This window comes from Mesocricetus auratus, unplaced genomic scaffold (genome assembly GCF_017639785.1).
Source record: "Mesocricetus auratus isolate SY011 unplaced genomic scaffold, BCM_Maur_2.0 Super-Scaffold_100707, whole genome shotgun sequence".
Lineage (NCBI taxonomy): Eukaryota > Metazoa > Chordata > Mammalia > Rodentia > Cricetidae > Mesocricetus > Mesocricetus auratus.
Window position 1 is genome coordinate 3917032 of NW_024429269.1, and position 12814 is coordinate 3929845.

General features: G+C 46.1%; 1 protein-coding gene across 2 annotated transcripts in view; it reads left to right on the forward strand.

The window, feature by feature from the left end:
- Positions 1 to 974: 974 nt before the first annotated feature.
- The window catches only part of Msra (methionine sulfoxide reductase A), a 317423-nt gene continuing 305583 nt past the window's right edge, over positions 975 to 12814 (forward strand). The window contains exon 1 of one of the 2 annotated variants that reach the window (XM_040740563.1): positions 975 to 1357. In XM_040740563.1, coding sequence (XP_040596497.1) covers positions 1222 to 1357 — 136 coding nt within the window. In that variant the 5' untranslated portion in view covers positions 975 to 1221. The remainder of the gene's footprint in view (positions 1358 to 12814) is intronic. The other variant, XM_040740564.1, reaches the window with a different exon arrangement.

Sequence of the window (12814 nt, forward strand, 5' to 3'; positions counted from 1 at the left end):
TTGTATTTTTTATATGAATCTTACATACTAAATGTTTATGGACTGTGGTTCTTGAGGTACCTAACGTTACATAAGTAGTTTTCCTTACCATTACAAATTCTTCCGTTACACAGTTACAGTATTTAGTTACGCAATATTTCTTGCATGTTTCCCATGTTCCATGAACCACAAAACAGAAAAGGCAAGTCAGTATGTATCAAAAGGCAATAAATTAAAAGTACAACATGTATTCTTTGACGGACTTTTTTTTTTTTCTTTAGTGACCAGGGCCCCTTCAAGCATGGAAGGGACACATTAGGGTGATTTCAGCCAAGGCTTTGTAGAAAGAACCTGCTTGACATAATTTCACGGCAAAAAAAAAAAAAAAAAAAATCAAAAGTAAACTGTTGATACAAGCTGGCCCAGGGGACTTCTACAATATAAGGTAAACACCTTAATCTGTTTAACGTTGTATGTCTGGCAACATTCTATAAAGCACACTAATCCTCCTGTCCTATTTATTATACAGCCCCACATGAACACAAAGTAGTAACTAAACCCATGGAAGAGATTCAAATCCCTGTGGGTGCTAATCCTGTTCCTTCCTTCATACGAGACTATCCGCCCATTTTGGCAGCGTGTGTAAACCAGTGACTAGGGCCAGTCACTCATCTGGCCCTAGTCACCTGGTGAAGGCGAGATTTGTTCTAGGAATATTCTCTCTCATGATTTCAAGAGACTGATCCACATGCACCATTAACTTCACCTAAATGGCATTAACAATGTACTTGTGCCTGCAGCCTCTATTTTATGGGCCAAAGAATGTATGTACACACATATGCTATATATCATTTTTGTATATATATTTCACGTTGCGTACGTAATCCTTTGTGGTGCTGCGAATTGTGCTTTGGGTCAGTTCGACTTATCTAGACGGCTCCAATAGAAGCAGACACTTTGCCTTTCTTCTAGCTCGCTGCCTTTTTATGCACACACTGACTTCCCTTTTCTGCTTCGTGGCTGACTGAGCACGAGAAACACTCTGGAAACCCTGCTTGGCTAAGCCCTTCCTGGGCGCCCGGAACACCGGCCGCAGGGGGTGAGACGGCAGGAACTTTAACACCCCGCAGTGGCGCCCAGCCAGCATAATTTTTGGCCCGAGCCGCTTCTCGTACTCAGGAAACTTTGTCCCTCAGAGACAGTCAGGCCTGGAGGTCGGCCGGCGGGACAGACACGCCGCCCATGCTCTCCGCCGCCAGAAGGGCTCTCCAGCTCCTCTCCAGCCCCATCCCGGTAACGAGGATGGGCGACTCGGCTTCGAGAGTCATCAGCGCGCAGGAAGCCTTGCCCGGCCGCGCGGAGCCCATCCCCGTGGCAGGTAGGACAGCACGAGCGCTGAGCATGCGCACTGAGCTTGTGCGTTGCACCCTCCCGGAAGAAACCGCGTGGGGCCTCGGGCGGGTCCCTGGTCGGGGTCTGCGCGTGCGCGGAGGTTCAGCCCTTCCCCCTCTCGCCTCCCTCCCTCAACGCTCGTGACGGGTGGGCGCTCAGTGGGGGCAGTCTCCTGTCTCAGTGCTTCTCTTTGTTTGAGTCTCTTAGGACAAAAAAGGGCGCTCTGAAAGAATCTAGCGTCGTGATCTGACCCAGCTGGGCTGCAGACTTGCAGCTCCATTTTTGGAGCTAGGAAGAGTGCAGTGTGAGCCCTGCCTTAGTCTCCCTTCTCATGTAGGCTGTCAGGAGAATCAGGCTGTTGCCTGTTCTCAGGAAGTGCTTGCTGGAGGGAGATGTAATGATGCGAACTTCTGTTTTGAAGTCGAGTTTTAGGCCTGAGCTTGTTGCCAGGATCCTCCCCAGTTTCTAGTTATTTCAAGGGCTTGCTGGGCTTTCCCCTCTGTTTGCACGAACTCCTTGTTCCGTGAATGAGGTCTCCTGGAGGTATCTGCGCACACACTTAAGCTCAGGGTGCATGTGGGAAGATCAGCTGATTACGTGTGGGACTCAGTTTTCTCCTTGTACTACTTAGGACTCTGAGTTGAATTTAAGACTGTGGGGCTGGTTGGTAAGCGCCTTTACCTGCTAAGCCTTGTTAGCCCTATTGTAGTATTTCTAGCCTCCACTCTTGGGTGTATTTATCCTTGACAGGATCACACTGGCCTGGGTATAAAATCCAAGCTCATTTACTTCCCACTTGGAAAGGGACCCTAATATTTGCGAGGGAGAGTGTTTGGGGACAAGTAGATTTATTTGGCAAGCTAGCAAAACCAGGAGGTGGCCTGGTAAACTGTCTTAACCCAGCACAGTTTTTTACGGTCCGTTTATCTCCAGGCAGAGAGGGTCCAGGAGAGGGGTTTAGGTTAGTAAATAACAGATCACTGTAGGCTTCTAGGCATTTCTCTGATAGTTTGGAGTGGGTGTCATTAATCGGGTTGCTGGTGATCCATTCACCCGGCACGTAATCACGAGACCATTGGATGCTCTTGTAGACAGTAAAAATATCTTATCTTGATCTCTTCAGACTTGAAGCGGGAGGGGAGAGGCCAAGAGATGTTGCCATTAACCCTGTACTGCTCCTCAGTTCAGACAAGCATTTCTTAAGTGCCCAGGCAAAGTAGAAATGTGGTTGAATACAACATGGAGGACGCGAGGCTGATTTTTCTTTGAAGCCATAAACACAGCGACTGTCACAGCTTGCACATCACAGGCTTTATCTGCAGCAAAATGGGAGGAGACTTCTGATATGTCATGTAGCTGCACGTCTTCCGAAATCAGTGATTTTTAAAATCAAGTAAAAAGGGGAGCACTGGCAGCCATCTTGTGTTGAGTCTCCCGCCCACACGGCAGGCTGGAGGGTCCCTGGTGGGGAAGGGTCTAAAGTAAGCTAGGGAGGCTAGGGAATTTGCTTAGATTTGCCCTTGGTTCCAGCAACAGTGTGTCTTACTGTATCTCGTGAGTTTTGGTGACCATGTCTTTCACATTGCATCTTCAACTCTCCTCATGCTTCTATGTCGTCCATCTAAGTCTGTTGTTAACTGTACCAGATTGTCTCAAAAGCTCTGTGACCAGTGTGCTCCCTTTAGATGACAAGGTCTACCTGTTTAGGGTTGCTTTATCTAGTCCCATGTGTGTACTAGCATCGAATGCTTTTGAAGCTAACCTTGTCTGTAGTGACCAGTCCCCCATTTTAGCAGCCATTACAGGCTAACATGTGCTTGCATGATCTTGCCGCTCCTGTCTTGGTCACTAAGGTCAATGCCCTCCTCATGGCAAGGAACCAATCAGAAGTTAGCTGGCTGGGCTGTGCTTTAGGGCTCTGGGTGTGCTTTACGGACAACATACAACAGTGGCATGCAGAACAGCCCTGGGAGGGCCTATGGGCCATAACAACCAGTTGACCAATCAACACAGGGCAGGTCACCCAAACCTGGAAGCACACCAATCCTGAGACTGTTTCACACCCCTAGACACTCCCCTTACGCTGCCCTTTAAGATCCCTGCCCTGAGGTTGCTTGGGGTCTTTCTCCAGCCATCCGCCATGGTGGTGGGGTGAAGGGCCGGAGCTAATGGGGTTAGCTCGTTAAACATCTGCAATAAAAGACTCTGCTTTTGCATTGAAATGGGCCTCTTGGTGATTTTGGGGTTCAGAATTTGGGCACAACATTGTCATCTTAGCTTCAGCCCTTCCTTCTTTGTATTCTGCAAGACAGTTGTACCCTTTTATCAACTGCAGCCTAGCGGTAGATTTACGTGTTTTTTTTTTTTTTTTTTTTGTTTTTTGTTTTTGAGGCAGGGTTTCTCTTTGTAGCTTTGAAGGCTGTCCTGGAACTAGCTCTTGTAGACCAGGCTGGCCTGGAACTCACAGAGATCTCTCTGCCTCTGCCTCCCGAGTGCTGGGGTTAGAGGTGTGCGTCACCAATTCCTGGCTAGATTTACATTCAAACCTTCAAGATTCAAACCTTCAAGCCTTTTTAAGGTTTCATATCTCTGGGCCACCTTGAATGAATGGAAACATGAGGTGACTGACTGGCTATTGTTTCTATGATAGTGTGCCAGACTGATAAGGCAATTGATTAGAGATAACAAAGGAAGGAGGAAAAGTCAGGAGCTCTTAGGCACATACAGGAATATGATGCATGGTGAAAGTGGCATCTCAGGTCGGTGGAGAAAATGGTGTTGGGACAGCCAGGGAGCCCTGTGGGTTAGACTGATGCTATTTCTGGTCATCACACCTTAAAAAAAGTTAAATCCCAAGCAGATGTGATGGTGACAGCCCACACTTTTGGTGTATTACACACCAGGCACCATGGGAAACTACATTAATACATTTAATTTTCACAATAATGTGGTGATTCATTAACCATCATTATCCTCATTATGGATGTGAAAACAGGCTAGGGAGTTTAGATAACTTATCCAAGGTCAAACAGTGGGGTTGGTATATGCACTATGCTCTAGAGTTTCTGATATAACCATTCTTTCCCCATGTGTGTATGCATGTATGTGTGTATGCTGGTTTTGATATAATTTTAATGTACATCTCAGGTTGGTCTTGAATTCACTGTGTAACCCAAGTTGGCTTTGAACTTGCAGCAATCTTCCTGCTGTGGTCTCCCGAGTGCTGGGATTACCAGTCTATAGCACAGTGCTTGTTAAGAGCAAAAAATGAAAAAATGAGTATGAGAAAAGGAGAATTTATTTATGATTGTGTGAGGAAGGCCTTTGTACTAACAGAGAATCAAGAAACTGATAATCAGATCACATTAAAAGTCTGTATGGGGCAGAGAGATGACTTAGTAGTTAAGAGCAGTTGCTACTCTTCCACAGGACCTGGGCTCAGTTCTCAGCACCCACATGGTGACTCACAACCATTTGTAACTACGGTTCCAAGGGGTTCAACACCTCTCTGGTCTTTGGGAGCATTGCATGCACACAGTGCACAGACTTACAAGCAGACAAAACATCCATACACACTAAATACAATTTTTTTAAAAAGCCTTTTGTATGACAAAAATAACAAAAGCAAAGTCAGAAGACAGCCTAGGGTACAACAGCATGTACCAAAAGGCAAGGACTAGTTTCCCCAATAGGGCAGAAGCTTCTAGAAGTGCTCAAGAAGAATGTCAGCAATGATTACAAATCAGACAGAGGTTTTGAACAATTTACCCCCAAAGAAGTACAGTTGATTCTTAAACACGTAAAAAGACACTCAAGTTCATCCAGTGAGGAAAATGCAAATACCAGTTTTCATTTTCTAGATTGGCAAACATCCAGAAACAATGATCCATTCTGTCAGTTGAGAGGGGGTGGGGTGGGGGGAGAGAGAGAGAGAGAGAGAGAGAGAGAGAGAGAGAGAGAGAGAGAGAGAGAGAGAGAGAGAGAGAGAGAGAGAGAGAGCGCCACTCTAGTGTGTTGTTAGAGGGTGTCAGCTGGCTCCACTCTTATGGAAGACAACTTGGCTGCATCTACCAAAAATTTAAATGCACATTTACCTTCGATCTCAGGAATTCAATTTCTGGGAATTTGCCTTCCAGATTTGCTCACACACATGCCAAATGAGGACTGCACCAGGCTGTTCACTGGAGCTTCATCTGCAGTAGACAGAGATTGGAAGCATCACAGGTGCCCATCAACAGGGGCTAGTTAAACGAGTGATGGTTCAGCCTCAAGGATACATCATGGAGGCATAAAAGATGGGGCATCTCTAGGAACAGAGAGATTGCCAAGATACAGTAGCTGCAAAGGCCAAGTCAAAACGGCATGCTGACTTTTGTGTGGACAGGGAGCAAGCTAACAGTCCATATGCCTGAGGAAGCTTGGAAAGGATAATAAGAAAGGAAAGGCTGGGTTTGGGCTGTGCCATGAAATGAGAGTGGTTGGACTATTTAGGGTTTATACTTTGTCTAGTGTGGCTTTGTTGTTGAATTAAACAGCTACTTTGAAGATAGTACAACTGTTTTTAGCCCAACCAGCCACCTTTCTGTCATCCTTTGTCATACTTCAACTTAAAAAAAAAATTGCTCTTGTCAAGTATATATATATTCCCTGCCCCCCCCCCCGCCCAACTTGCTTTTGTAATCAAAATCTACATTTTGGCGTGATTTAAAAAAATCTAAATTTAGAGGGTGAAATTGGAATAAGTTAACCCAAGTCATTTTACATTTCATAAATATTCATTTTTATTGAAGCGTCGATTGTGGCGGCATGATTTATACAAAGGAAGGACCTTTGGGGACGGATTTCTTCCACCGTGGTGTAGAAGGCATTATGTGTTCCTTTTATGTGACGGGTGTACATAGATTTTTAAAAAAGAAAACGATAGGAAGCTGTTCTCCTTTTAGAAAAAAATTCCCTAGTGTGTGATTAATTTCTAAATTGTAGGACGCAGAACTGTTATTTTTCTTCCCGCATCCTGCCCAGAGCTCTTAGATTGTTTTATGCTTTCTTCCAGAACCTTCTGTTTCCCTGCCGCCCCCGCTGGGGAAAGGCGTTTCCCACCTCCCACCTTCTGATCTTTACCTCCCTCCCCAGCCTCCTTTCCCACCCGGCCCCCACAGAGCCCATCTTCTGCCTGACAGCATCCAGTGCGAGCCCCGTGCTCGCCCACGTGACTGTATCCTTGTGGATTACTACTCTGATCTTCTGATTTATTTCTTCATTAAATGCTTGCATAGGTAAAGTGTTGTATTCCCCACTATTCCTTATTTTACTCTTTCTTCAAAATTTGCCAGGCTTGAATTCTGTTTCTCCTATAAACTAGTCCCTCCTCCCTAGGGCCTAAGTGACTGCTCTCAATTCCACTGGGCAGACCCCTCCTTGAGCTACCCCAGACTCCTTCCCATCCGCTCGCCCATTGCTTCTTACATGTTCTCCTGCCCAGTTACCAAATCTGTGCCTTTTCTTGGTATGTGCTCCTGGGGAGAGAAGCCATGAGCCACTCCTGTCTGCTCAGATGTCTAGTGCATTGCGAAGGAGGGTACCCACATCAAACATTCAGTTATGGCTTACAGATAATGGGCAGAGAATGGTTAATGTCTGAAAACAAATACAAAAACAGGCGGCCTTTCCGTGTGCTTGTCATGTGAGCACTGGGGTACAGGGATGCCAAAGCAGTCAACCCTTTGTCTGGAGCATGTGCTCTAAGTTGCTGCCCCAGAATTGGTGATGGATCTGAGCCAGTTTCTTTACACCTCCACATGGCAAACTTTACTTTTGGTCAGGACAAAGGGTAGGTCCCCCATCTCTGAATCCTAAGCAGAACTTTCTAGGCACCTACAGTGGGGGTATGTGTATGCCAGGGGTAAGTATTATCAACTGGCCTGGACCTGCATCTCTACCTGGGGTGGGGCAAGGGGAAATGGTTGGAGAAGGGAGAGCAAGGGCACCAGTAGTGACCTCTGGGAGCCTGGATGGGTGAAGAAGCAGTAGGCCAGGCACAGGTTTTGGGGAGTGAATGGATACCAGCGCAGAGTGGAGGCTTCTTTGCTGAGATGTTCTCTGTTTTTGCCTCCCATGGGTCCCAGGGGCTTCCAGCAGGTGATCAACTTCTTTCCCAGGAGGAGCCCCTGTCTGTCTGGTCCTTCCACCCTGAGCTAATTAAAACTGTGGTTCCTTTGATGATGGCTGAAATACTGAATTGTGCAGGAACTGGGAGGGGCATTGTAAATCTTCTTGAAGATGCTCCTCCAGCTTTTTCCCCTCGCAAGTTGCTTCTGGGTCAGAGACCACTGTAGCTCTGTGTGTGAACACATAGCACTAGACAGCAAACTGCTCAGGGGCAGGGGTTGTCTTATTCCTTGGTCCTGGGACACTGTAGGATAATGATTATTTGTTGAATAACATGCTGTGTGGGAGGGGCACCAGGAACTATGTGAGAAACAATAAGCACATACCTGAGATACATCATGGTGAGCAGCAGGTAGTCAAGATATGCTACAGTGAAGGCTGAGGATGTGGACCAGTGGGTAAGGTGCTTGCTACACAAGTGTTAGGGTATGAGTTCAGATCCCCAGTACCAATGTAAAAATCCGGATGTGGCATTGCACACATATAATCCCGGTACTCGGGAAGTACCAACAGGAGGACACTGAGGTGTAGCTGGTCAGCTAGTCAGCCAGTCCAACCAATCAGTAAACTCCATCCACATTTAGTGAAAAATAAGAGGGGGCTGACAGAGGGAGACACTTAATGTTGTTTTCTGGCTCCCATACACACACACCTGTAACTGCACCTGTGCATACATGCTATGTGCTTGCACACTCACACCTGCCAGGGTGAGCAATGTGGGAAACTGGACTGAAGAAGTCCAGGCAGACAGGATTTTGAGTTGCTGGACTCCATGGTACTGGATTGTACATCACAGCTGAAAACTTACTGGCTATATAGAATTTCTGCAGCAAGGTGGAAATATGCGGGGTAGGAGTGAACCAAGCCACTTGTCCTGTGACACATGGCAGTTTATTGGCCTGCCACACCCCCTTCCCTAGCTCAGGGAATTAGCGCAGGATTGGCTTCACGGGACAGGCTGTTCCAGGCTGCGTTGGAGGCTGAGAACGGTGGGATTCCCCGTGAGCACAGGGTCGCCATCAGACTGCAGTCCAGTCATTTGACTGGGTGTCCGTCTCCTTGTCTTGTTTCAGTCTAAATGGCGGTACAGGCGGGGGGTGTGGCTGCAGCATGCTTGCCTGTTCTGCACTTTCTCTTCTCCTCCTGATGCCTGGCTTCTTCATGGCGCCAGCCACTCTCACCCTGTGTGTCCCCTGCAGTCCACACGGCATCATTTGAGTGCTCTGCTTTTCCATTTCCTAACATCCACAGGATGTGCAGGTCTTGCTGTAACAGGATGTGTGGTGCTGCTGTGACTCCACACTCAGTGCCCGAACCCGCTTTCCTTTTCACAGGAGGCGCCGTGTGTCTAGCTTCCCCATCTTCCCCATCTTCCAGTGTTTCTCTTTGTGGAGAAGGTAGACTTTCTGCCTTTGTTTGGCATTCAGTCTGAGATGTTTGTTCCTGTGTCTTCTGAACTCCAGCCTGCTGACAGTGCCCTGTCAGACTTTTGGATTCTAGCTACTGACTTACCCATGTTCTGTGCTAGCGTTCTTCCCCTTTGGTGAGATGTGTGACAGGGTTGGCTCATGATATTTGGTATGGGGTCAGGGGAAATCTTCTCTGTAAGCTGGGCCTGTCATGACAGGTGACAAAGTTGTTACTAGCGTGAGGAGGACATGGGCCATATATATGACCTCACCAATCCTTCCTTTCTTTTCCCATCTTTCTATATTTGTTTAACTTTTTTGTGGGGGAGGGAGACAAAGTCTTGTTCTGTTGTCTAGACTGACCTCAGACTCACTGTGTAGCTCAGGCTAGTCTTGAGCTCACAGTGATCCTCCCGCCTCAGCCTCCCCAGTGTTGGGATTTATGGACATGAGCCATCATGCCTGGCTTGGTTCCTTATATTTCTGTTGGCTTTGTGTTGTGTCTGGAGTTTCACAGTGGGGTTTGTTTTTGATCTTCTACCTTTCTTGAATGAGTTTATTAAATTCACACTATACAATAGCAAAAACTGACTGACTGTAGTGAAGCTGGAGATATCCTGATATTACACTTACCAAGATGGATAATAAAACTGAGGAACAGGGAATGTCCCCAGGAATGCATACTAAAAGGAATTTTTAACATTACCACAGTAAAGTAATGTCAGTGTTAAGTTAGTCTTTGTAAGTTTTTCATATTCTACTTTTGATTAAAAATATTTTTATGTACTGTCAGGTAATTGATAGATTGCTTGGGTCAAATGCATTGCGAACAGTTAGGAAAAACACTGTTCGAATGAGGACGCCAGTTACTCTTTGACCTACTAAAAAACTGTTGTTTGGAGAGATGGTACCCGAAGGGAAACTTCATGGAAGTAAAGTGTTTTGAGGGAATTCACAGCCAAAAAATGAAGCCTGAATTAAAGAATCTTGAGTGTACTGAGAAGACACCAGGTTTGATTTGGGGAACGGCACTGTCTGCTTGTCCAGTGTGTCCCTCCTCCTTGCAAAAAAGCGAAAAGCCAAAAGTGCCCCTGAGTCACTTGCACCCCAGGGTGCTGTGAATGCAGCCTGACATGTTTGTAGATGACGCTGTACCACCATGTCAGACGGTTGGCATGCTGGGAGCCTGTAGCTTGTTTCGTTTCTTTCAACTAAGTACTCCTGCAGCAGGATTTGTGGTTTTGGTGAGTCCTGTTTTGGTGTATGCTTTTTGTGTCAAGTCTAAGAGCTCTGCCTTGCCTCAACCCTAAGATATTCTGCACATTATTTCTAAGCTTTATCTAGTGTTAATTCTGTATTTAAGGCATGATGTATTATGACTGGATTTTGTTTCAGGCTAGGGCAGAAGTTGGGCTTATTTTGTTGAGTAGAGCACTGTAAACTGGTTGTCAATCTCAGGTGAAGATCCCAGCAAAGACCACCACCATACTTACCACCAGCAATACACATCTACATACTGCCCATTGAAAATTAGTATCAGGCTCACCAAGTACAATGCAACAGCTAAGTGCTAGATAGAATTATGCCCTATTTTATGAAGCAGAGACATAGCAAGATCAGTTTCAGGAGCACATGTATGTCTCCATGGGCAGCTGATTGCCCCTGGCTGCCCACATAGGGCAATTTGTTTATGAACTTGATTTTCATGCTGCAGTGAAAGGGCTGTGTTCCTTCCTGCTGGGTGATAGATAGTAGGGTTGGGCGGGTGTCATGGGACACTATCAAACAAAACAAAAGAACACATGCTGAGCTTGCAGCATGGGAGCTGCATCATGTCACATAAGGTGTAATCCCGGCACAGCTATGTGGGTAGACGGATTTCAGGTCCCAGGTCTGTTCTTAGGAAGCACAGTGGGGAGATTGGCTGGGTACAGGCCACTGCCTTCCTCAACAGTTTTGTCTGACTCATAGATGTTCAAGCGCTACATCAGCATTTGTTGAATGCATCTCTGTTGATTAGTTTTTGTATTTGTTTCAAAAATCATGTAGCCCCTGGGCATGGTGGCACATACCTGGGATCCTAGCATGCAGGAGGCAAAGGCAGGACTCTAAGTTGAAGGCCAGCCTGGCTATATAGTGAGTTCAGGTCAGCCTGGGCTCCATAGCTAGATTCTGTTTCAAAAATTAAACAACCTTCACAAGCCACATGGCTATAGTTGTGAGGATCTGTTTGTTGGTCTTTATGCTTTCCCACTGGTCTATGGGTGTCTGTCAGTGCCCTCTGTCTCTTTTACTGTAATCATAGGGAGTCTTAATGCTGGGTGGAATAGCTCCTACCACTTTATTCTATTGTGTTTCATATAAGGCCTACGCTTTTCTGTATAAAATTTAGAGTAATTTTGCCCATGCCTACAGAAAATCCAGAGATCAGTTTGGAGAGTCTAGGGTCACAGCTTGTCTCACATATATTCAGGTTTGGCTTGGTTTTTAGTTTTTGTTATTTCCAGTGCATAGAACTCAACATGTTTGTTAAGTTCAGACATAAATTTTGAATGTTCTTTGAAGTGTTTGCAAATGCTAATGAGTCTTTAATTTTGGTTTGCATGTGTTCATGTTAACATATATACTACACATGAGTTTTTGAATGCTGAGTTTGGGGACGCTGGGTCTTCAGCCTTGCTGGCCTCCCTTATTAGTGCTAGGATTTAAAAGAAAAAAACTATTTTTATAAACTTCTTGGTATTTTCTATACAGATAACCATGTCACCTGGAAATACAGTTTTTATCTGGGTGCCTTTTATTTCTTTTTCTTGCCTTATTACAATGCTGAAACCTCCGATACTGTATCTTTCCCCAGCCTTAGGAGCCAAGAAGCCAGGTCGTCTCTAAGATGCCCTTTAGCACATCGTGACTCCAGGGTTCTGCTGTACTGTCTTGCAGCCATTGCCTTCCGCCATCTCCCAGGGACGCACCTTCTACCATCTTCCTATAAAGCAAGCTGTATTGAAACCCAGGCACGCTCATTTGTTTTTGTTGTCTATGCCCGTTTCTGAAGTGACCCTAAAAGCCTGAGCTGAGGCATTTATCTTCTGGGCTTCCACAGCAAAGGACTTTGAAGCCCTTTACAGTTTTAGAGACTTGTTCTTCTGATTTCTCTCCCATCTTTACAGTCAGGTATTTGCCCTTTTGATGTCATCTGTTTCATGCCATAGATGAATGGACCTGGAACCCAAGTCGCTGGCAGGCTGTGGCCTCCAAGGAACACAGGGAGATGGATGGAGGTGCTGCTGCCTCCCAAAGTCCCTTCCACTCTGTATTTGCATTGCATGTTGGATGGTTATGACATAAAAACTCATGTTAGGACTGTGCCTGACTGTCACAGAGTGTTGGCAGACTGAAAAGACACATGACTCTGGTGACCGGAAAGGGCTCTATAGGCATGGATTTGTTAAATAGTACGTATCATATCTTGTCTCCCTTCTCACCCTTCCCCCTCTGCCACCTAAGGGAATGCTACTCCATTTAGCTTTGATGAGTTTCTTGCTTTGCCTGACGACTGGGAAGTTAGGAAATGAGCGAAGATGCTTCAGTCACAGGAATATGAACCATTGCAGTTTGTGCTTATTGGATGCTAATTGGCAGAGATAACACGTCTGGCATCTCCATACACACGCCCTTGCAGCTTGCTGGTCTGTTCTCCACACCTGTCTCCCTTCTCAATGACACCCTCTCCCCGTCTCTGATTCTCCATTTATTCCAGCTCTTCCTTCAGTGAGCCCCGCTGGACTTTCCTCTTCTTTTCTTCACTGTCCATTTCCCCTACAGCCCTGTTGTTGAGATGCCCTTTGTTGTTATCTCACCGCAGC